This window comes from Hemicordylus capensis, chromosome 1 (genome assembly GCF_027244095.1).
Source record: "Hemicordylus capensis ecotype Gifberg chromosome 1, rHemCap1.1.pri, whole genome shotgun sequence".
NCBI classification, from domain to species: domain Eukaryota; kingdom Metazoa; phylum Chordata; class Lepidosauria; order Squamata; family Cordylidae; genus Hemicordylus; species Hemicordylus capensis.
In genome coordinates, this window is record NC_069657.1 from 407,476,129 (window position 1) to 407,501,846 (window position 25,718).

The 25,718-nt window shown below is 44.8% G+C and overlaps 2 protein-coding genes across 2 annotated transcripts in view; one reads left to right on the forward strand and one right to left on the reverse strand.

Annotated features, from left to right (window-relative positions):
• CAPN14 (calpain 14) overlaps positions 1–14,022 on the reverse strand; it is a 93,871-nt gene extending 79,849 nt beyond the window's left edge. Inside the window, exons 1-2 of the mRNA XM_053306876.1 lie at positions 13,921–14,022; positions 2,958–3,154 (exon numbers count right to left, since the gene is read on the reverse strand). The gene's annotated coding sequence lies outside the window, so the exon portion shown is untranslated. The remainder of the gene's footprint in view (positions 1–2,957; positions 3,155–13,920) is intronic.
• A 3,829-nt stretch (positions 14,023–17,851) lies between these two features.
• EHD3 (EH domain containing 3) overlaps positions 17,852–25,718 on the forward strand; it is a 50,413-nt gene continuing 42,546 nt past the window's right edge. Inside the window, exon 1 of the mRNA XM_053306882.1 lies at positions 17,852–18,636. Within this exon, the coding sequence (XP_053162857.1) occupies positions 18,410–18,636 (227 nt within the window). The 5' untranslated portion in view covers positions 17,852–18,409. The remainder of the gene's footprint in view (positions 18,637–25,718) is intronic.

The following is a 25,718-nucleotide window of genomic DNA, read 5'->3' on the forward strand; positions in this document are numbered from 1 at the left end:
GCATGAAGGAAAGCCCTGAGCCAATTGAGTAGGAGAGCGGGGAGGAGCTTCCTACTCTTAACTCGTTTGTGCAGCTTGCACAAACTGGAGGACCCAGCAGCAGAATTTGGTCGACACAATGCTGCCTTCAAACCTGAGGTTTGAGTGGTTTCAAATTCAAAACAAACCCAAGGTTCAAATTCAGGTTCAAAAACCAACACATATTTGGATTATCACAATCTTGAACCTCTGACACGTTTGCCTCCAGTTTGCCATTATGTCCGAAGGCAGCCTATAGACAGTTTGTTGCATCACAGGTATGTGAGTGGGGAAGCATATGCACAGACATACAAATTGATTTTTAAGGTTTCCTGGTGGTGGCCTGAGCCAGTAGAGTGAGCACAAAGAAGGTAGCCCCAAATCCTTTGATACTTGGTCTTAGTTTAAAGGATACATTTCCTTGCCCAACGCTACAGCAGCCAGAAGAGTACAAGAACCTCATCTCATTGTTAAGAGATAGGTCAAACTCCCAGAACTAAGATGTCCTTATTTGAACGACTAATAGCCTAGACATCTGGCAAGCTGACTGCAAAGACGTTTGCAGCAGGCTTCTCATTTCGCATATATTTTCCATTCCTTTCAGTTACTTTGTCCTGAAATAACATTTGCACATTTCTGTACACTCAAATCTACCACTCCGAAAATTACATATCTGTGTGCTTGGAAAAAGAGAGAGAGAAAACCAAATAGAACTGGAGCAGGAAGAAATGTTTGATTCCAAAGTTGTTAGGTTTTCCCAAGCGTTGAATATTGTTACACCCTACATCACTTTTGAAAGGCATAAGGAAACCTGTGTTCCCTACCATTTGCTGACACAACGGGCTCAGATGCGTAACTATAGGGGGGCAGGCAGGGCACATGCCCTGGGTGCCACTTTGGTGGGTCACGTGGGGGGGCGCCAAAAAGTGCCATGACCCCCCCCGATCCCCCCTGGATCGCACAGCGGTGGCGGACGGCAGCGGATCGTGTGCCCCATGGCTTGTGGCAGCGTGGGAGTGAGTGTGGCAGCAGCGGGCGGTGGCGGATCGCGCGGCGGCGGGCGGCGGCGGGAGTGAGCGCGGCGGCGGCGGGCGGCAGGGGATCGCCAAGTGCAGAGTGACGCCGAGGCCTGCCGTCTGGCCTGGCGTCACTTCCCAACTGCACAGGCGCGCCTCGCAGTTGGGAAGCGACGCCGGGCCAGACGGCAGGCCTCGGCGTCGCTCTGCACTCGGCAATCCACCGCCGCCTGCCACCACCGCACTCACTCCCGCCGCCACCCACCACCGCCGCGCGATCCGCCACTGCCCACCACCGCCACGCTCACTCCCATGCCTCCACAAGCCATCCCAGGGGCACATGATCTGCCGCCGCCCGCCACCGCCGTGCGATCCGCCGCCGCCCGCCACCGCACGATCTGCCGCCACCCGCCACCGCCGCGCTCACTCCGGCCAGGGCGCAGGTATGGGGGGGGCAATTTCAGGGGCAGAGCTTGCCCTGGGTGCCGTTTTCCCCAGTTACGCCTCTGAACGGGCTTGTTCACACAACCTCTGGAAGGTAGGGGAAGAGCTCAGTCTGGGTAGAGAGCCAGGCACTCCTGATTTTCGTTCATGTGCTCATCCTACCCAGCTGCTGCCTCATACATGATCATTATTCCCACCTCCTACTTTAATGTTTGCAAGCACATGATTGAACATTGAGAGCACACCTGGCTCTTCTACCCAGGTATTTATCCTACCCTGCCAGCAGTTGAATGAACAAGCCTAATATCTAACAACTTGCAATTCAGTTCATCTAGCTTGCAAAGACTGTTCTTACAATCTAGGAGCCAGAACAACAACAACAACAACTTTATTTGTTATCCATCCCATAACAAATTGTGCTCGGGGTGGCTCACAACAACACAATAAAAATATCCATTTAAAACACATAACAAGACAAACAAATTGCACTATAAAATAGAAAAGACAATACACAGTATAAAACATTAAAAAATCAATTTTTAAAAGCCTGATGAACAGAAAGGTCTTTACCTGGGGGGGGGGGAAAGTGACAATGCCAGGTAAGCATCACTGGGGAGGCTATTCCGCAGATGGGGTGCCATCACCAAAAAGGCCCTCTCCATAGTAGCCACCCATCTCACCTCATTTGGCAGGGGCACTTGGAGCAGGGCCTCCAAACAAGGTCTGAGTTGGGACATATGCGACAAGGCACTCTCTCAGATATGACTAGATCAAATGACAAAGATCTATGATCAAACCTCTAATCTCTTCCAATGCTGGCAAATAGAAGTGGTGGGAGGAAAGTTAATCTTTTCCCCTGTGCTATTTTCCCAGTGAAAATACCCCCCCTTTCCCCCTGTGCTATTTTCTCAATGAAAATACTCTCCCCCCAAGTTGCTATTTGACTTGTTAGGAGAAATCCTTATGTTCACAGCCAATACACTTAAGTTTTCCCTAAAGGTGCAAATAACACCAGTGGGGTGGGATGGTTTTCATTGGGAAAATGGTGTTGGGGGCAGAATGTGAAACCCCACTCCCACTCCTAGATCTGTGGTCCCAATTTGGACAGAGAGTCCCCATGGTCCCTATCTACCAAAAGTTTTAAGGACAGGAGATCTAACCAGATATCACAGTTTTCTCATCTTGTTTGGAACCCAAGGCTGTCAACCCCCAGCCTAGGCATGGATTGAAATCAGTGCTGCCAATCTGACATAATGGAGAAAATATTCTCAGTGCCCCCCAAAATGTTTGGATTGAGCTGATGGACAACTGCAATTGGATAGGAATCTGCTGAAATCTAAACATTTCAGTAATTGGGCTGCGGACTGAATTCTTGTGTATATTAAAATCTCAGCTATCAAGAGCAACGCAACTACAAATTCCAAAAAGACTGACTTCTATAAACAAAACAGAGGGGTGCAGAGAGTAGAAATTGCTTACCCTTTCCTAAGTAGCTTCCTCTGCTCCCAAGAGTGAGTAATAAATCATACACAAGAGTGGCCGTTTTAGTGTCGTGTCACCTTCTTCGTTTGCCTAACTGGCACCAGTGCTGTTGTGAGCACCTCTCATATTTATAGATATGCACATCTTCCGTATGTAAATCCAACAGCCAGTCTCCACCTACAGCCAGTCTCCACCTAGCAAGCAAAAGTTAAAGGAAGATAAATCATAACTGAATGAATTTACAGCAGGTGTTGCAACAGTAGGTATTTTCTGCATTCAGTCACATAGCTAACCTGAAAGGACCTGTTCTGTTTATCAGAAACTGACACATCCATCTCACAAAAGAAAAAGCACTTCCTTCAAAAACAAATGTAGTTATTTTTATATGGAAATGTTAAAGTATAAACAGGTGACTCTGTAGTACACAACTCTGACGCTCTTTGATGAATGTGTTTATTTAATCCAAACCCAGTGAACTAAAACTAGGTTTCTATTTTCATGTGGCTAGCGTAGATAGGAAGCCACAGGCATTGGGGATATTCTCACGATCGCAGAAAATCGGGCTAACCTCCGCTAGCCCGATTTCCTGCATTCGTGAGAACCACCGGGCTCGGCTGCAAGCCCAGTGGTTCTAGAGCGGGTAACCCGCTCAAGAACCCCTGCCCTAAATCTAGAGAGGGTAACCCGCTCAAGAACCCCTGCCCTAAATCCAGGTTTGTGGAGTGAACACTCCACAAACCTGGTTTTGAAGATCGTGAGTAGCTGAGGTGCGGCTTCGCCTACTCATGAGGAGACCCCCAGAGGGGAGGTGAAAAGCTGCCTTCCGGCTCCAGGAGGCTAATTGGCCCCCACTCCCCCTAGCACCCGCTGGCTCCGTCACAGAGCCGGCATCGTGTGGGTGGCCGCTCTGGCCGCCCAGGGCTCCCACTCCGCTCGTGTGTGGGGAGAGTGGGCTTAGCCCGCTCTCCCTGTGCACCCTGCTAAACTGGGTCTCACCAATCATGAGACCCGGCTCATTGCCTGTCTGCAGGTCTAATAAGGCTGGGATTCTACACACAAACACATACAGGCAGGCCTCATCAAAACCAACTGGGATCACTTCCAAGTAAAATGTACTTAATATTGAGGTGTGGGGGTCAAGCAAGTAAACCAGTGGTTTATTTGTTGTTAACTAGCTGCTGACATAATGACTCCACTGAATTATCTGAGCAAATGAAAACTACTTTCAATATTGCAGAGGACTAAAACTTTTAAAAGCCCAATCTTTGCTTCAGATGGAGAATAAACTGGAAAAAAGCAACATGTAGCAGCAGGGAAATGACTTGGCTAGCAAGTCAGAGGTTGCCAGTTCGCACCCCCGCTGGTATGTTTCCCAGACTATTGGAAACACCTATATCGGGCAACAGCAATATAGGAAGATGCTGAAAGGCATCATCTCATACTGGTGGCAATGGTAAACCCCTCCTGTATTCTACCAAAAACAACCACAGGGCTCTATGCGGCACGCGCGCATGGCGGCGCCAGGCGCGCGCGCACCGTGACGCACACATGCGTGTTTGATATGAAGGCTTCTTCCGGGCAACAACAGGGGCCGGGGCGGCAGGGAAGAACGCTGCCGCCCCGAGAACTTGAAATTTTACCGCAGCGCCGGAGGGGGAAGAGCGGCGGGAGGGGTAAGTTCTACCCCCCCCGCCCTTAAAGATAGACCCCCCCCCTTGCCAGTCCGGACGGATCCGGACCGATGCACATGCCTACTTAAAGACACGTAAACTTCAAAAATCACGTTAAGATCAGCCCTTTGCCCAATTCCTTTCAAATAATTCTGGTAGCTTCCTTGCCCTCCTTGGGAACTACCACCCACCACACTGCACTCTAGGCCACCCCTTTCCCCCTGACCTGAAGCTATATATTTGCTGGAATCCTCATTATTCTCTATGGGGATTTTAAAAATACTTTAAAAATTCACCATACTTTAAAAATACCCCTGGGTGCCTACCACTCACCCACTTTTGTGCCCCTAGGTACTCCACAATAGGGGATAATGGGCTAGTTTGAGTCCCATTATACCCTATGAGAAAAAATAATAAAATTTCAAAAATTCATTTTTAAAAAGGTATAAGTATAAGTTTTGGGGGTTGGGTGGCAGGCACTCATGGGTGCCAACTACCACCCCACCCACTTTGGGAGGTCCAAACCAGTTCAAACTGGTTTGAACAAGTTCAAAACAGTTTGAATTCAAACTGGGAGGCGGGTGTTCGAGCAAAACCAAAACCGAATCTCCCCCTCCCGGTTCGAATTTGAACTGAACCGGGCAAACCGTTTTGTGTACATCCCTAGTGACCAGGTTCAATGAACCCAGGCCACCGCCCCTCAGGGGCTGTGCCTTGCGGCCCCAACACACACCCCATGTCTGACGTCAGACACGGGGGGGGGCTGGTTTAGTTCCCGAGCAGGGCCGCACGGCCCCGTTTGGGAGTTAAATGGTCATCGCTGCATTTGCAGTGTGGCCAGGAGCAGCTCTTCCCTGCCTTAAAGGCAAGGATAGCCGCCTCTGGCCGCACTTCAAACGCAGCGCTGGAGTCGATCTAGCTCCCGAATGGAGCCGCGCAACCCCATTCTGGAGTTAGACGGCCAGTGCTGCATTTGCAGTGCGGCCAGGAGAGGCTCTCACTGTCTTTAAGGCAGCACTGGCCTTAATCTAACTCCCGAACGGGGCTGTGCAGCCCCATTCGGGAGCCAGATCCCGCCTCCCGCATGTGACGTCAGATGTGGGGGCGTGACTAACCCCCGCTTCTGACATCAGACATGGGGGCAGGGCAAGTGAGGCCATGGCGGCAGCTGGAAACGGCCCGCCACTGGTTGGCCCTGCTACTGAGATTGGGTCAGATCTGATCCCAACTGTACAGGCCTAACAAGCAGGCTTTCACATGCGGAAGGGAGTTGGCAGTTCTGGAAAAATTCTAGTTACATTTCCCTTGGCCCCTGGGAAGCCTCCGGCTGGGTAACAACTTGCCCTTCTTGCTCCCCCTCCTGTTCCTGAAGAAGAAGAAGAAGAGGCAGGAGCGGGGTCCATCTTCCCAGGGCTCTCTCCAACCTTGCTACACCCATGAAACACAAAGTAGACACTAGCAATAGTCACTGAAAGACACTGAGCTGAAGTTGAATAGAGCCAGTTTTTCTCCCCCTACTAAATATATGAACATCATTACTTTAAATCAGGGGTGCACAACCCAAATAACCTGGTAGGCTGGAACCACCATGACTTTGTGTGTGTTTGGTGAGGGGCAAGGTGAATGTTCAGCACATTAATGTTCTGAACATTAAAATTAATTATTAAATATAAATAAAAGCAATTATTACTCATTAAAAATACAAATGCAAGGAATTATTAGTTACCCACAGCATTTATTTATTTAATTATTTATTTAACACATTTGTATACCACCCAAAACACAAGTCTCTGGGTGGTTCACAGCAAAACAATAAAAACAACAGACAAGATTAAAACATCACAACAATTTAAAATTTAAAACATTAAAACTATTAAAAACACAATAATTAAAAGCCTGGGTGAACAAATGCGTCTTGACTACCTTTTAAAAAGTTGTAACAGATGGGGAGGCTCTTATTTCAGCAGGAAGTGTGTTCCAAAGCCTTTGGGGCAGCAACAGAGAAGGCCTGTCCCTGAGTAGCCACCAGACGGGCTGGTGGCAACTGCAGATGGATCTCTGCAGATGATCTCAATGGGCAGTGTGGTTCATAGTGAAGAAGGCATTCTCTTAAACACCCATGGGCCAGCATGAGGAGAGAAGAGGAGGCCGCTAGCAAGCCTCCTTCCTTCTAGCCTTTCGTGCACATTCAAGGCTTGCAAAGGTTAACTTTGAAAGGGTGCTCACGCGCATCAGGGCCATGGGGCAAAGCTGCATTTTGCACTTTACCTTGGGCACCACAAAACTTTGGGCCACCCCTGGGGCCAGGAAAAAAGTCCCCAGGCCCCAGGGCTTATGTTGTGCAGGCCTACTTTAAATGGTGCCCCTTTGCTCAGTTAACAAAGGTACATCTTCACTAATTACATGGATAAACCAGAGGATAGTACACTCAAATTTCTGGATTGTGCAACAGATATTGAGAGGTTCACCCTGTCGCAGACTGCAGTTACAGTCCTTAATGTTGGTGAAAGGTCACATCACATCACCATCTAAACTGTCCCTTCTTGGCTATCTTGGACATGAATCTCTTCCGTCTCTTCCCCGCGTCTGCTTCACATACACATGCTCCTGTCCTCAGCTGCCACTCAGCAGTGGTGCCTGGAGTGCACAGCAGCATCCATCTATCCATCCATCCATCCAGGCAGAGGCCACAACTGTTTAGGAAAAAACCTGTAGTGGAGATTTCCACAAGACTTTCAGTATTAGTATTTTCCCCACCATTCTACCACAATAAATGCTAATGTTTGAGTGGATCATAGTTGGTCAGCTCCAGGGATTTCTAGACAAAACTGATTATCTGGTAGGGATGTGTGAAACAATTGGGGTACAAATTTATTTGTATCCAAATCTAGCTGATTTGAGCAATTTGGACGCAGAACAAATTGCCCCTGTGGTTCATTAGCAAGATTTGGGTCCAAATTGAATTGTGCCAGATTATTAATCTCCCCAGATTTCTTTTAAAAAAGAAAGCTAAGCTCTAGCCCTTGTAGAAGTGGAGTTATTTAAAAAAAATGTGTGGTCACTATTTTTCAAGTATTTGGATTCTTTGATGTATAATAAATTTTCCTCAATGAATCCCTATGAGGATTCATTACACATTTTTGTTTCTTCTATTCATTTTGACTGTTTTTGGACAGTGCCAGCTGTCAACTGCCATGTGCCAACTACACACCCCCTCCCACCCACAAGGCAGTTGGGTACTACTCAGTTTATGTTCTAGGAATTTTTTAAAGTGTTTAGACTCTTTGGTGTCTAATAACCTTTCCTCATAATAAATCCCTATGAGGATTCATTACACACTAAAGAGTCTAAACACCTCAAAAATTCCTAAAATATAAACTGAGTACCCAGTGGCTTGTGGGTTGGGGGGTAGTTTGCACTCGGGATGCCACTAATTCCCCACCCCCACCTGCAAAGCAGTGGCATCAAAATGAACAGAAGAAATTAAGGTGTGTAATGAAGACAGCAAAGAATCTAAACACTTCAAAAATTCCTAAAAAATAAAAGGAGTACCCCTGTATTGGGGGGGAGGGGCATGTAGTTGACACATGGCAGTTGACAGTTGGCACTGTCCAATGACAATCAAAATGAACAGAAGAAATAAAGGCATATAATGAATCCTCATAGGGATTCATTATGAGAAAAAAATTATTGTACGCCAAAGAATCCATACACTTGAAAAATAGTGACCATACATTTTCTCCATAACTCCAGTTCTACAAGGGCTAGAGCTTAGCTTTTTAATAATAATAATAATAACAATAACAACAACAACAACAACAACAACAACAACAACCAGACAAACATCTGCCACACAATACACCAGATATAACTGTAGTCGAGAAGAAAGAAAAACAAGTGAAAATAATCGACATAGCAATACCAGGGGATAGCAGAATAGAAGAAAAAGAAATAGAAAAAAATCACCAAATACAAAGATCTACAAATTGAAATTGAAAGGCTGTGGCAGAAAAAGACCAAAATAATCCCAGTGGTAATTGGCGCCCTGGGTGCAGTTCCAAAAGACCTTGAAGAGCACCTCAACACCATAGGGGCCACAGAAATCACCATCAGCCAATTACAAAAAGCAGCTTTACTGGGAACAGCCTATATTCTGCGACGATATCTATAACAATTGACAATAAAATTCAGCCATCCCAGGTCCTTGGGAAGGACTCGATGTCTGGATAAAACAAACCAGTCAATAACACCTGTCTGACTGTGTAAACAAGAAATAATAAATGAAAGCTGGGGATTCATGTTCGGGTTAGGATAGGGCAACTTCAAACTCACATCATCTCCTATGGCAGAAACTTACAAAATCAGTAAAAACTTTTTAAAAAATCATTAAAAATCAACCAAGTGCCCTACTGTCTTGAAATTTGTTATGCTGGTCAAAGACTGAAATGAAAACTATGCTATGCTTTTAGATTTGGGTAGATCCATGGGGACCTATGCACCACCCAAATTTGGTGCCCCTAGGACCTTTATAAGTGGCCAAATCAATCCCAATCCAATCCAAATCTAATCTGGGGTGATTCGCGGGGACAGATTTGGACACAAAACAAATCAAGGGTGGTTCAATTTGGGCAAAATTTGAATCGAAAATATTCGTACACATCCTTATTATTTGGATCCATTTCAGCTTAGCTTCCAGTCTGGATTTGAAACTGAAGAAGACTTGGCCACCCTGTCAAATTTCGCTGAGAGAAGGAAAGCAGGGAAGTGCATCCCACATGGTGGTTCTCTCGGGCCCCTCAGTGGCTTTCAGCACCATTGGCTATGTTATTCTTCTGGATCACCTGTCTTAAATGGGGAGTGGGGTCACCATGCTTAACTGGCTACATTCCTGATTGATTGCTACCAGAAAATGGTGGTGAGGAACTGTTGTTCTGCCCCATTTTTGCTGTAAGGTTTTCCAATTTCTATGGTCACTGAATAACCAGGATGCTCAGAACACCTCAGAGCAGATAAAACTGGGAAGTCCCAGACAACACTTTACGCGTCACACTTGGAGTTGATGAGGGGAGCAGTGGATTGTCCCTGACTTCATGTGGAGGCAGAATGTAAGGTCAGGGAGGGAAGGAGAGGGATGGGTCCTTGTTACCATGATTTTTGGCTTGGCTACCTAATCTAGTTTAAAAATTGCAACCCCCTAGATCTACTGCCAAAGTATTTCTAGGATTTGTTGGAAATGGACACAGAAAGATGCCCTGCAATCTAATTTCCTTTGTGCTTACTTGTTGGAATTCCACCCGCACCCCCTGAATTTTCCCTGCATATAAATTAAATCTTCTGCAGCCTGTTTTTCATTGGAAATGTCTTGGATCTAATTTTTCATTTTTTAAGAAGTAATTGGTTTTGGCAACCTTGATTACTAAATATAGATGGTCTTGAATCTATTTTTAATGCTTCTTAGCATTTGTTTTAACACACATTCTGCTTTACTGTATTAAAAGCCTCCTACCATGTAACATCAATTTACACATTTATTTATTTGATTCATAACCCACCATCTCCTAGAAGCTCAAAGGAGGTGAGAATAAGCTGCAATAATAAAATCCCAACTCTTCAGATGTTGGTGTGTGGACACCAACATCTGCTTATGCTTTCAACATTTCAAAAAGCCAGTGGTTCAGTAAAATAAAACAAATCACTTCATTTCTTATTTTTAATTAATTAAATTTACTTGTCCTGGCTGTACTGATCTCAACAGGTAGGCCCTTTAAATTCTATTATTTGTAGAAATGCAACTAAATAAATGTCCAGAGATTTTACATGAGAGAATCCTATATAATAAAAGGCTAAGTGAGTGGCCGTGGCTTTGGAACGTTGGGGATCTGCGTCCCTGCCTCCCTGGGCTGTTCTGGGCCTGCGCGAAGCGCAGGCCCAGAAGAGCCCAAGGGACACAGGACCTCAGACACCAGTGTCCCACAGCCACGGGCGGCCATTAGCCGGTGTGTGGCGGCGGGGGAAAGTGGCCGAGGCGGCGGCGGAGCCGCCGCCTCAGCCATGAGCTGCGGCACGGCGAGAGGAGGCCGAGGCAACCAGAAGCGGCCGCCCTGAAAAAGGCGAGGGCAATGGCGGCGGGGGAAGACCGAGACGGGGGACAGGGAAGCTGGGTGAGGTGGCGGCGAAGCCGCCAACGAGGCCCCCGCCCGCTCACAGCCGTCGCCGCCGCCTGCTCACCCGCCCTCCCAGCTGCCCAAAATGAAGCTGGGCGAGGTGGCGGCGAAGCCGCCAACGAGGCTCCCGCCCGCTCACAGCCGTCGCCGCCGCCTGCTCACCCGCCCTCCCAGCTGCCCAAAATCACCTTCCCCGCTCCCCCCAAAAAAAGATTAAGGGCCAAAATGGCCCATGAGAAGGTCGCCTCCCCCGCCTATCGCCCTCCCAGCTGTTGAAGACCACCTTACCCGCTCCAGCCCGAGGGAAAAGAGAGGAGCTCACGAGCAGAGCTCCTCTCTGTGCTAAGTCACTGCTCAAACTGCCGCTATGGACGCAAAGGACGCCTATTGCGTCCATTGCGACAGTATAGGCAGCAGCTTAACACAGAGAATAGCTCTGTTTCCGAGTTCCTCTCTTCTCCTTCGGGCTGGAGCGGGTAAGGTGGGCTCCAGCAGCTGGGTGCGCAGGAGGGCGATAGGCGGGGGCGGCCACCTTCTCATGGGCCATTTTGGCCGTTATTCATCCACCACCACCACCACCCCCAAAAATAAAAGCAAAATAAGGAAGAACAAAAACAGAGAACAACAACAAAACAAAAAACAAAAAGAGAGAGGGGACAAGGGGTGGGGGGAGAGACAGAAAGAGAGAGAGAGAGAGAGAGAGAGAGAGAAAAGACGGGATAGAAAGCTAGCGCTCGTTATCATAACGGGCTTAAAAATACTAGTGTTTGTTATAAATGTCTACTTCCTCCTGTTTTGAGGGAAGGTGACTAATTTGAGATGCTGGTAAAGTTAGCAAGCTGCATCCATAAGCAAATAATGAATCAACAGTTAGTCATTGTCAGGTATGAGGTAATATAAACCTCACAGTCTGTGTTTGGACGCACTGAAGCTAATGAGGAAGCACTGAAGATTATCCATTACTAAAAGAAGATTACTAGAAGATTATCCATTGCAAAGAAAGACGAGGTAGGCATAAGCATTCATTTCATGTACACTTGCAGGGGACAAGGTAGGGGGTTGACCCCAAGGCTTCCTGGAACAAGCCCAAGTGGGCCAAGCCTACACATCAAGCCATATGTATGACACACACACATATATATGCAGTTAATAATAATAATAATAATAATAATAATAATAATAATAATAATAATAATGCGATACTATCTTTAATTGTTCTTTAGTTATCCTAGACCCTTGGAAAGGGCCCAATAATTAAAGTACAAAATCCAGTCAAAAACATCTGGTAGACTGTGTGTAAATAGCATAATAATAATATATGCAGTATAGTATTAAGAAATTAAGCATTTAGAAGGGAACTAAAGCTGTGTCTCTAGGTCAAAAGAGAATCAGTGAATCCATGGCACAAAACTGAACATCTATACAAAACAGAACTCAAGAAAATGAGCCAAGTCACTGGTTTCAGTCAGATCAAATGAATCGGGGGGGGGGGGGATGGATTTCAAAGTTCACACAGGGCAGATTCTTCAAAAATGTGAACCACTTCTCCTATCATATACTCATACACCCCACAATCTTTGTCTCTCATCCACATAAACACACCCCTTCATTCATTCTTATATGCACATACAGACCTCCATTCTCTGTCTTGTTCATTCATTCATTCCCACATATCCCACTTTCATTGGGCCAGTTGGACAATACTTGTCTCCAGCTTGGTGCACCAAGCAATAAAAAAAGGATTACTGTCATCCCTTGCCAACCACTAAGGTTCCGTTCTGGGAAAACCTTGCCGTTGGCAAATTCGTAATTGGCGAGGCATTAAAGTCTATGGGAAATGGGGGTAGGGGAACCACAACTACAAAAAGACCTAAAAATAAGGGGGGGGGGTACAAAAATATTTGCTAAAACATCCTGTAATATTTCTAAGAGTCACCAAGAAGAATGAACAGATTGAACCTCTGAATTTTTTTATTTTTTTTTAAAACCCAAATCACTCAAAGGCATTTCAAATTGGCAAGAGACAGCAAGGTCAGCAAGGGTCACTAAGAGGAATGAGCAGATCGAACAGCTGAAACCGCCCCCATTCCCCGAAATCACTAAAAAACCCTTGCTGACCGCAGATACTTGGGCCACAGTTGGCAAGACCCATCACAATTTCCCATTCGCATATACTCAAAACTGTGTTTGGTAAAACTGTGGTTGGCAAGGGATGCACACATACCATACTCTCTGCCATTCTACTCCACATACTCATGTGAATAACACATCCAGAATGTGTTATTCCTCCCGCCATATGACTATGCAGAGCTGGACAATGCACCAGGTTGGAGGAGGGATGTCAGATGCTAGTTTTTTAACTGCATGGTGGACGGGGCAGCAGATAGTAGTGTCTGAACCGGCCCATCAACTTCTCTTCCGGCTCGCTCACTCGCGCTCTCTCTCTCTCACACACACACAGTACTCCTCTATGACTGAGTTAAGAAAAGGCATGATTTATGGGCTAGAGATGAGTAAGGCTGAAAATAATGTTCACCTCAGGATGCCCTCTTTCAGCTTCACATTGATGATATATTTGCATCAATGTGAACATTCCTACAGAGATATATGACTGCAATTCATGCTGAGACAAAATGCCTGCCAACATCACCATACAGGTGATTATTGGGGGTTGGGGGGTTGGCAGGTGAACTGGGGGGTAGAAATTCATGGCTTGCCTGGCAGATGCCATTTTCCTTATCTAAAAGCGTCCAGAATGATGCTACCTGATAAAACAACATCACATGGGATCCATCTTCAGATGTTATCAGTTCATCTGGTGGCAACCTGGGATTGGACCTTCTCAGTTGTCGCCGCTGGGCTGTGGAACATGATCCTTGTGGACATGAAAGGCTTATCTTCCTTGGAGGCCTTCAAAAGAGCCCTAAAGACCAATCTTTTTAGCCTGGCTTTTAATATCTAGTTTTAATTAAAAATTAATCTGGTTTAAATATTTTAAATTTATTTTAATTGTTTTATTATGTGTTTTTTTTATTTTAATGTAAACCACTCTGAGCCATTTTAAGAAGGGTGGTGTGTGTGTGTGTGTGTGTGTGTGTGTGTGTGTGTATATACACTGAAACTCACAAAAATCCATTCCTCTAGGTTCCCTTAGTTAATTGTCCCTTCTGCTTCTTACTACAAAAATTAGGAGGAACCAAACTCCCAATGTGTATCCTTCACTGCCAGCTCTGACCCTCACAATGTTCTTTAATCCACACAGCCTGGTCCCCATCAGAAGAATCTAAAAGGAGCTCTCCCATGCATTTTTATCTCACATAGAAAGCCTGATCCTGAAACCACTGTTCTTCCAGCTCTGCCTGCAGATGAAAGATCAAAGAAGGCAAAGTATTTAAAATGAGCAACCACCCACTAGTGGTCCAATATGATCATACCTCCATTACTTAACGCTTTACTACTGCACATGGCTGGTGTGATAGGTTGGCATGGCTGAGCAGCTGCCGAGGCCAATGCTCTGGCAGGTGGCCTACTGTTGAGAGCTCCAGGCTCTGCTGGTTTCCCTTCGCTCCACCTGTTTGCTCACCCACCCTTGGTCGAGAGAAGATGAGCAAGAGTGCAGCAATGGCAGCTGTTACCATCTACTTACTCACTTGTGCTTTTCTTGGCTACTGTGCAATCAGCAGCAATGGCTGCAAGGAAAATGAGGACCCATTAAAGGAGAAGGGCTCATGCAGGGGGTATCTTGCCCAAGGGCCTCCCAAAACCTGGAGCTGGCACTGCCATTGTGCCATAGCACAGGTGCCCACATGCCATTAGACATTTGGCTATTGGAGCAGGCAAGGAACAAATCATGTACATTTCTTAAACATGCTTGATCTGTAAGAACTAGCGTGGGGGCCAACCCCAACTTGGTGCGGCAAACAGATTAAAAATATATTACAAAATTGTGCCCCTGGAATGCATGCACAATTAATTAAGTATGCTTTTTGCCCTGTACAAACTGGTGAGAGTTGGTGCACTAGTGTGCACACTGAATAAGGTGCTGAGAATGCCCCGAAGACACAGTGAACAGAGTGGGACCTACTTCCAAGTAAACAAGCTCAGGAGTGGTCTGCATGGCTGAAATCTTAAACACCCTTACTCGGAAGTAAGTCCCATGGAAATCAACATAGCTTACTATGGTTAGGATTGGGCTGCAATCCTAAGAGACTTGTAGCATCTTAAAGTGTAGGCGTGAGTGGCATAGCATGTCAGAATGCTGTACATAATTAAACAGACAATTCGCTCCCCCAAGGAACAACACTATATAACGACTCATCAGAGTGCACCCTTCAGCAGGTGTTAACCTGTGCAGTATTGTTGACACTGCCATTATCACAGCCAGTTTACATTTTTAATTGGTCGCGCGGCGGGGGGCGGGGCGGCAGAGGCTCCTAAAATAGGCTCAATTCCCAGCTGTGCCCACCAGATGGCACTGTGGCTCGAGCTTCTGCAGGAAACTAGCCCGTGATGCTACCAGCTTACAAGCTGTAAATTCGCAAGCATGAAACAAATCCTTTGCCGCCAGGCGTAGCTGAGTCCACCCCTCATATGGTGATGCCCTGTTAAGCTCGCTCAAACGTAATATTTTCTTCATCAGAATCACACACGGACAACAACACTAGGAGTACTTTCAGTTCCAGCAAGAAGTTCGTGCTTTTCACCGGGTTCTAGTTTGGAGCTCGCACATAAAAGATCGTAATTAATGACTGGAGAAGAATCATCTGCTTGTTTCCAGTCAACAGGGCGGGCGGCTGGGTGAAGGGCTTGGGAGTTGGGACTAAAAGCAAAATCAAGAACTGCTTTTCTGGAGTTTGCAGAGGCTTAACTTCGGGAGTTCCTTAAGACTCCCTTCTTCCAAGCGGAAGTAAAAGTTTCCCATATAAATCAAATCCAGGAATTCCGTAACTGTGTGACTAGAGAGCTGCAGAAACAGGCGTTCCTGTGAATTCCAGCTCTGTCTTATTTTGTGTGAAACGTGCTTTCTGAAAACATGCATGTACACGTCCACAGCACGCAATGCTTTTGCATGCAATTGAGCGCTGGATGTGGGTTAAGAAAGTCTGGGGAGCAAGTTGAATGGACTGACCTTAACTGCCTTCTGTCCTCAGAGATGTTATCTATGAGGAATTTTAGCTGGAAATCCAAACCAGCTTCTAAATCTACAATATTTACAATAAGCTACCTTGCAGGGCTGTCGTAAACCACTCTTTTACAGCCGTTCCCCCCGCCCCACTCCGTTGCAATATAGATATAATGGGTGGACTGGTTTTTGCAAACGTTTAAAACATTGTTTAAAATCACATTTCTGCATGAAACAAGACCTGAGATATAAAGCGACCCAAGATATAAAGCGAATAAACTCCAGTCTTTTACTACTTTGGGGTGAGGGGTGGGCGTGCACGCTGCTGTTAAATGGGCAAATAGGAACTCCCGGATTTCTCTATTGTTTTCTATGAGCAACTCATTTCCGCCATGAGGGAAGTTTAAAAAAAAAAAAAGAGTCGAGTTTCTGCTCCATGCAATCGCTATTCTGACTCTCTCATTTTCTTATCTCTATGGGTGATTAGTCTTTCCATCTCTATGGTTGAGAGGCAGCTGTTTGCATGAGACTGGCCAGGCGTTCCGCAGAAATTAAAAAAAGAGTGGAAGCTGAACTTCAATAAGATTTCGAAAGTCGTCATCGCAACAGCTCCTCACCTGAATATAGGAATATATTCCTATAAGGAATTTGACAGATGCAGTTTTGAATTAGCAAAACTGCTAAATTTATAAAACAAGCCCAAGATCCGGCCAGACTAAACATTTCCGGACGTTCCCTGATATCTAATGCAAAGAAAGGGAAGCATGATTACAAAATGTTTCTGACGTCAATAACTAATCCACTAATAGGCAGGTGTTTCCAAAAGGTTTTGCTAGACTCACAATCACTTCCAAACTTGTGGACAACACAAGTCTCCTCACTAACTGTGAGGTCTTAAGAAGTTAAACACAGGCAGGCTTTGTTCTTAGGGCAAAGGAATCCTCCAAGCAAATGTCTAGTCACAGACAAAAAGGATGCTGTTCTGCTGGTGCCAACAGACTCAATAATACAATTTAAAAAATAATTATATTAACATATATAATATATAATAAGTAATTACACTATAATAATTTGATAATATAAGATTACAGTACTGAAATCAGAAGAGAAAATGCGTATTTCTGGTCTTGTGGCAGCAAGCATGACTTATCCCCTTAGCTAAGCAAGGTCTGCCCTGGTTGCATATGAATGGGAGACTGAGTACATGTGTGAGCACTGTCAGATGCTCTAAGATGCATCTCCCCTCAGGAGATGGAGCTGCTCTGGGAAGAGCAGAAGATTCCAAGTTCCCTCCCCTTTCAAGATAGGGCTGAGAGAGACTCCTGCCTGCAACCTTAGAGAAGCCGTTGCCAGTCTGTGTAGTAGACAATACTGAGCTAGATAGACCAATGGTCTGACTCAGTATATGGCTGCTTCCTATGTTCCTATTTCTATGTAAAAAAGTATAGGAGCAATTTAAAACTGTGCCATGCAAAATAAAGAGTAAGAGTTTTATTTTGCACTGGCTACTAGTACAAACAGAGAGACTGAGCATGCTCTTTTCTTGCCAGCTCCCCAGGCATTTCACAGTGCTTCACAAATTAGTCGGTCTTAAAATGCACCATCGTAGTTCTTCCCTCTTGTATTTTAGAGTTATTTTGTTGAAAAATAACACATGCAACAAAACCTGATGCTTTTCTGCAGAATTTGGATTTCCTTCCTTTCTTTTTCTGAAGAAGGTAAAAAACTATTCTAAGAATTGTGGGCAGAAAACGGAAAGGAGCTTCCTTGGACCATACTGAGCATGTTCCACTTTCTCTGAGCATGCTCTGTTTTACCGGAAACAATAAACCTGATAGAAAAGAGAAAATTATCTTACACCATGCTTTTCTCTGGCGTCTCTCTAACCATTGGGCGTTGCCAGTAGTTGGGCAATTTCCGTTTCCTGGTCTATTTCCTGAAAGGCTGGCATTTAAACACCAGCTGTTTCGCAAGGGGGATGCTGCTGTGATTCAGCTGCCTTCCCCTGCGGCTGAGAATTTATGCTTTAGGCGCGGTTAGCTCATCGGTCCTCGCCCTTTGGTTTAGAAAACCGGAGCCAAGCTTAGCATCTAACTGATTTCTGGAAGCAAAGCCTTTTTAATTGTCATACATTTTAATCCAAATTGGAGGTTTTCTTCTCATAAAGCTGCACGCTGCCGCTATTTTTGCAAAAGCTACTTCTCAGCAGCCACTGTCAAGAAAACGTGGAGGAAGACGTTGCTGTGCAGTCGCTCGGGACGGTTCCGCCCCTGTGCCCTGACACGTTTTCGTGCTTGCGTTGTATTCCGGGCTAGCGAGCTAAAAAGTTCTATATTATCTTTGGAGTAGAGAAGAAGAATATAACCGATAAATTTAGTGCCGCTGCGGTCTAGAAGTCTCCACGGGACAGCTCGCCAGCTCAAGCGTAAAACCTTTTTCATTCATTGGTGACCTGACACTACCAAAGAAAAGGAGCGGTTCCCCGACTGCAAAATGTTCAGCTGGCTGGGTAGTGATGACAGACGAAGGAAAGACCCCGAAGTATTTCAGACTGTGAGTGAGGGTCTTAAAAAACTCTACAAAACCAAGCTGCTCCCTCTGGAAGACTACTACAAGTTCCATGAATTTCACTCACCTGCCCTGGAAGATGCTGATTTTGACAACAAGCCTATGGTCCTACTTGTAGGACAGTATTCCACTGGGAAGACCACCTTCATAAGGTAAACTTGGTGCTTGTTTCCTAAGGAATTTGATTGTATTGGTAGCATGCTTCTATGAAGATGTAGTCGGGGGAGAGTAAAATGAATATCTTCCAACTGTTCTTTTGCTGGCTGATGATTCTGAAAGCAAAAGGCCTGGTGGTGTGATTACTGTTCCAGCTTGTGCCTGCAGTTATCGATTTCTGTCTTACAAGAAACTCTTAAATGTCAGAAGGGCTTCTTAAATTGATCATGAAGAAAGGAACAAGTGAGATGCAAGGATTTATCCATAGTAAAATACTGTATCTGTATAGGTGCAACACTGAATCATGGTGATTCTGTTTCTGTAGGACTTTCATGCTTCTGTGGTCCTGGCATTGCTTATGATAGAAAAACAAGTGAGATCACTGTGGTCTGTGAAAACATGTGTGTCTCGGTTGTGAAAATGAGCATGAATATAGTGATATAAAATATTTGCAATGCATCTTACGAGCATGTTTTGCTGTACCAGCAAAATGCAATGGAAGTTTTGGGAAAACTTAATCTTAAATTCGTCACTAGTGTTGCTTAAGATAGTCTGTTTACTTAGTCTGGAGAAGTATCTGTATGAAGGGAGTTCCTGAAATATTAGGTGCAAAAATTCTGGGACTGAAAAATACAGCTGAGAAAATGACAGGCTGCTAGCATAAGATCAGACTTGCATAATTGAAAGGCATTCTGGATAAGTTCCTTGTGGAGGTTGGAGAAATCCTTGGTATTAAAGCTTACAGATTGGGTAGTGGTATCTACCAAAGATAACCACAGTGCTCTGTGGTCGCCAGGAGTTGACAGTGACTCGATGGCACACCTTAGGTAAAAGGTAAAGATGTAAAATATATATTTCAGACTGTTGCAGAACTAGTACCCATAAACTCAGTGCCCGTTCATAAGATTGTAAATATTCAACCCTGCTTTGGAGAAATGACCTTTCTAAAAATGAAGGCTATCTGAACAAAACACAGATGTTAAATCCCCATACCTGCTGTACTGATGGATTATTCCAGAACCCATTAACCCTTCCTTATCAAAGAAATTGCTAAGTGCCTTAACAAGCCCAATGAAGGATCACTAGTAAGAGGCTTATATCAGTGTCTTCTTGAGATAGCTCAGGCCTAGTTCTCAGTGAGGTGGTAAGCCTGCACCTCTTCAGACTGCAGGTGGAAGATCACATGACTGAATAGTTCCTTGACAGAACAGTTTTGCTCTACATAGAGAACTTGCACGTCTCTAGAGTTTTTACCTGAAGTCTGAAAGTGAAACTGACACTGAAGGGAATTTAGTTCCTAGGTGTGTGTCTATCCATCTTTCTGTATATTTGAGGGTATATCAGCACAGATGTAATCAGTAGTCCCTCTAACAGGGATTCCCAGATATTGTTGACCACAGCTCCCAGAATCCCCAAGCAAAAGCCATTGCAGCTGGGGATTCTGGGAGTTGTAGTCAACATCTGGGAATCGCTCTTGGAGGGAACACTGGATGTAATGTAAGAAAGTAAGATGTACGATTATACTGTACCAACCCCGCTTGCTGAAGTGTGCACTGATTAGTGGGTACATACTTGTACTCTGGCTTTGGGATTGTGTGGTAGAACTGCAGAAGGAGGCTTCTAGGTGTTGTCTAGTCTCCTCTGGTCAGCATTGCCTTTCCCTTTTCTTGCTGGTGCTTCAGAAGTTGCACATACTACAAAGAGCAAGGAGTGGAAGGTGGGCCCAAGCACAACATACCTTGAGATAACTAAGTATTTGGCCACCAAATGAAGAATGTGGAGTAAGAAGCAAATGTATCTGCATGGAATCATAAGCTCTGTTCTTCCCAAGGTAGCTAGTGGGGAAGTTCCATACCTTATAGCTTGACTTCTTAAAGACCCTTTAACAGTATACAAAATTCTTTAGATGTGATCCTCTACTGATATCAGCACCTCCTTTGGATTAGTGCAGTTATAGCACCTCTGTTCAATTGAACTGATTCATGGATAATTTATAATGGCCTCAGTAAGGCCTGGAGTACTTTGAGCGTTGGACTGCTTGCAGTTTTATTAAAGCTTAAGTGATAGCCGAGTTTAACGTCATGGAAGGAGGACTCTAAGAAAGTGCACAACATTGTGGAGAGCCGATTATACTGCTGCCATTTCTCCTGAAGAGAGAAGCATATAGGAAGAACTGGGAAAAGGCAATAAAACAGGCTCTACCTGGTGATCAGTGACCTTGAGCAGTGTAGGCATTTCTACCTGCTCTGGTGTTGCTGAAACCTAATGCTTGTATCAAAGAGCCAAGTACAGAATGAGCAAGCAGTTCAGTAGGCTGCGTTCTTCTCTCATGCATTTTTTTTATGAGCCAGATACTGGCATATTCTTGTAAGGTGGATATTCTTAAGGTGTAATTGAAGGCAGAAAATAGTGTGTAAAAACTGGGGATAAACAATTTTACTTGCATCTTTAATTTCTTGCCCCATCTTAACCTATTGGTTTTCTTTAAAACCTGGTATCAGACATGCTTTAAATTGGAATGCAATAATATTGTCAATTTGAACAGAGAATAGTGTTCAACTTCTATCTGGTAGGGAGCTGGGTTCAAATTGTTCCTTGGACAAAACTCACGCTTGGCTAAGGTGTGTGTTGCATGAAATATGATCTTATCCAGAAAGCAATGCAAACTGTCTCTTGTCTCCAAACTGAGTACTTGCAGGATTGTGACAATGTTTGCATTAATCGGTCATACCTTATTAATCATGAATTACTAGCTTCTGGCGTTTTTTGCATAATCGGTTCAGGCTTGCCCTTCACTTCATAGTTCTTCTCAGAGGTTATAGCTGTCACTAAGCTCAGCAAGAATCTACCCCCTTAATGCATAGCCTACCCTGGTGCACAGCTAATTAATCCAAGGGTAACTATATAGATTTTATTGTGTGCAAGGTATAGTCTTGGAACTTAAGTCAGATGATACTTTATCATGCACTTTTGTTCATGTATCCCTTCAGAATATTGAGCAGGACTTGAGATACAATTACAGGCAGAGATTGGAGACACTATTCTTGTGTTTATACAGAGCTCCAGACACGATGGACCAGGGGTGTGGGAGAAGAATCAGTTCATTGTAGCTGATACTGTCTGGAGACATGGATTAAAAACCTGTAATTGTTGGTAATGATTACCAATGATCTGCTAGCCTTGGACCATTCCTTTAAGGTACCTCTGAAGACAGTTGGCTGAAGAAGCATGATTTGCTCCCTGACCTTTCTTTCTTGAAAGCTTGATAAATCCATCTTGGATTAAGATGAGGATTAAACAAAGTTGTCACTGCTTCAGCAGTCAGAGCTACTGGGTTTCTGGAATATAGACAAGGGCATGGCAAGGAAAGCTTGCTTTTAATATTCTAGGCTTGAAACTGCAAGAGGAGGCCTACTGTGTTTAAGATCAGTGAAGCAAGACTGAAGGCATGCCCGTCAGAAACGAAGGAAATCCAACTGTGCTTTCTCTAGAGACCATGGGGTTGGCCTCACTTTGTCAGATGAGGGGTACTCTCTTAAATTAGCTGCCTTATACATTTCTACTCTTCCTGTTATGTGCTTGTTCCCTCACCACAGGCTGCCTTATCTCAAGTTCCAAAGTGGCAGCAGGGAGCATAATTCTTCCGCTTGAAAGTCCCTCCTCTATTAGACTATGTTACCACTATCCATAGCAGGCAGGATATTGACTGTAGCCTAACATAGTAGCATTGTTGCTTTCTCGTATATTCCTTGCAACGGGTGCAGAAGGCAGAAAGGGACAGTACAGTCATAATTCACTAGTGTATTGTAGAATACACTACTTGAAATAGTCCTGGCTATAGTTCATTAACTCTGTTAATAATAAACACAAAGTGACTGGAGTAGTGCCAACTGCCAGCACAGGCTTCTTTGGGCCCAGTCACCCAACATCTGCTTGTGTTCATATCTTGTCTCCTCTGAGCAAATTCCAATATCTGCAACTGACTTCACAGTGGCGTGCACAACCGTTCCATCTTCATTGTGTCCATTTGTGCACATTGTGTCCATTTCACAGAAATGAGTAATGCACCTGTGCAATAGCTCATTTGGGACGATTCTGAAGTGGCTTGCAATGCTCCAGCTTGGTGTTCCCATGCCCAAAGTGACCATTTAGAAAGACGGTTGGAGCGTCTCCCTCCTCTGTTCCTTTCCAACCTCTGCCTTGGAAGATTCTGGGAATATTTACACTACAAATGAAGTTGTATAGTGCCACTCGGTCATGGCTTTCACCAAAGCCATGACCCACTCGGTCATGGCTTTCACCTCTGGGAACTGGAGTTTGGGGAAGGTGCCCTCACCCAAGAACTGCATGTCCCAGAATTCCTTGGGGAGATTCCTTGTGCCTTTAAAGAGAAACTAATGTGTCCATGCAGATCTGAACTATAGCAGTTTGGTCATCCTGCTGCCCTGTCAACAAGGTGTCTTCAGGATGCTTCAGGCAACTGTCATGAAATCTTGAGTAAGCCTGTGTTTTCCCCTTCTTATTTTGGTCTGTTTTTTCTCTGAATGCTTGCTGCTGTTCAGAAACTTGTAGCTTCTCTCCTCCCTCTCAGCTCCTCTGCAGGTATGTAGCTAGGATATGTTCTGGGAGAGCATCTGCCTCATTTGGGTTTGGCACCAATTGCTCTCTTGTTGAACGTAGCTTCTTCCAGAAGGGTCTTGATCTTTCCAGTGATGCCTCGTAGGGTTCACTGGCAACAAAGAAGAGGATCAAGGATAACTGAACTCATGATGAATAAACAGGACAGCTGCTAGGATTAGTGTTCCTAACAGGCTTTGATTTCAATAGTTATCAAGGGAATATTTAATTCCTTCATAAAACTACTCAATAAAATTGCATGGCAGTGACCACCTAGCAAACTGAAGAGTCTTCGTTGCTGTGTATTTTATTGAACTGCTTTATGAAGGCATTCAGTATTCTCTTGACAAAGATTAAAATCAAAGTGCAATAACACCAATCCTAGCCGCTGTTCCATTCACCCAGGGTTGCCGGATCAAAAATGTGTGATGCTTTAGCGTTGTCATGTGTCAGATAAGGGTCATCTACTCTATAACCTGGAATGAGGGGTGGCTAAATAAAACAAATAACTTAACTTGGCTTGCAGTCCCACTTGCAAGTAAACCTCATGGCATCCCCAGAAATAAATCCTACTGTGTCCAGGGGATTAAGCTGCTAGGGACTGGCAGTCTGCTATGTTCAGTGTTAATGACTTCTCATTGTAACTTTTATATACTGCTTTTCAAGTTTCATTTGAAAAGCTGTGTATACAAGACATCTCAAAGCTAAAGTACAAAACAGACAATACAGCAGAGAGAGAATAAATCCTCAAAGGTACAACAGAACAGGATACTTCATTTTTGCTTGCAGAACACTAAGAGGAGGTGGACTTCCAAAGGGTATGTGTGTTTCAGGATTATAATGGGAAAGGCCCTGGCCCAAGCCACTCTCCTTGTGCCTAAGCTGCTGCTCCGATTTCTGCTCCCACAGGGCATGCTGCATACGGTGGTGGTGGTGGTGGGGTGTCTGTTGGCACACACCTTTACGTGGTGGCAACTGCTGCTCTTCCTCTTCTTGCTCTCCCTGCTGTTTGAAGAAACAAGCGTGGGACACAGAGTGGAAGGAAGTGCAAGTTCCTCTTGCTCTGTCCCCCACCTCTGCCTTGCAGGGAGCAGGTGAGTGGTATCATAATGGGGTGGTTAGTGAGAGAGGTGGCCAGAAGCCGCCGGATAGCAGAAGTGCCTAGTTTGCTGCCTGAATAGTTGCCTCACCAGGCCTCATTAGTGGGCCATCCCTGTACTGCTTCTCATAGAAACCAGTCTGGCCTCTGCAACAGGGCCTCATTGGCCAATTCTACATCTGGGAAATGTTTTATAGTGAGTGGAAGTGTTTCCTGAGATAACCTGGACCCAGACTGCTGAAGTTTCTGAATGGCCTTCAAGGGTAGCCCCATACAGAGCGTCCTGCGGTAGCTTCAGCTGGAGGTTAGCAAGGCAACTTGTTTCACTTGACCAGACTAAGTGTGAAGGGCACTCTGGCACAATCGCTATTTCAGGCAATTCACAGAAGAAACTCCCCAGCATGTGACTCCTGCCGGTAGTGAATTCATCATGCTCCATTGATGTGCTTTGAAACTCTTATGCTAGGGTAGTCTGTCACTCACAACAGCTTCCTTGTCTTCTCTCTCTCTCTCTCTCTCTCTCAATCCTTTCCCTGTCCTCCCAAGTATAATGAAATCCTTGTTCTGTTGATCTTGTGATACAATTTGCTCAGGTCTCCGTAGGAAATAATATTGACCAGGCTTTTGGGGTTTTTAGAGTCTTTGTGTGAAACCCATATTGCCTATTGCATCTGAGCAAATTGGTTTTGGACTTTTTTGTCTAAGTTCTTCAGGTATGATAAAACATTTGTGTGTGGCATGATGACTTCTCTTCCATCCTCCCCCTGAAAGGATTTCCATAGCAGGTCCAAACCTGGCTGTGTACATTGGAAAAACTAAAAGGGCATCTTCTTGGCTAATAACAATAAAATTTGCACAATGTCATCACAGTTCTCATGCATATTAGAAATCAGCAACCTTCTTTCTCATAAACCACAACTGGTGTCCTGGTTAGCATGACCGAGAGTTGATGCTGGTCAAGTATTGCAGTGTTTGGAGATAGCAAACACTTCATCAAGAGTTGGGAAGCCACAATTGGATATTCCTGGCCCATGTTCACTTGTGGCTTCAATATGCACCTTCCTTGCAGTTACTGGATCATGAATGCTGGTTCAAAAACATAACAGCTGCTACACTGACTGCTAATCACCTCCTTTTAGTGTTTTTCTTGATATCTACTGCTTCTTTAAGGTAGCTTAACTGTAGCAATACTAGTACCTTTTTTGCATTTGGCCAGTGTTCTTTGAGCTTATCACCTTTTTCAGTGTATACATAGTCCCATAATAAGGCAATGTCTCTAAATCACAAGTTTGATCCTTGCAAGGGAATCCTGCTCCATAACATTACAAATATGAGCTCTATTATAGGTACCCTGATATGAAC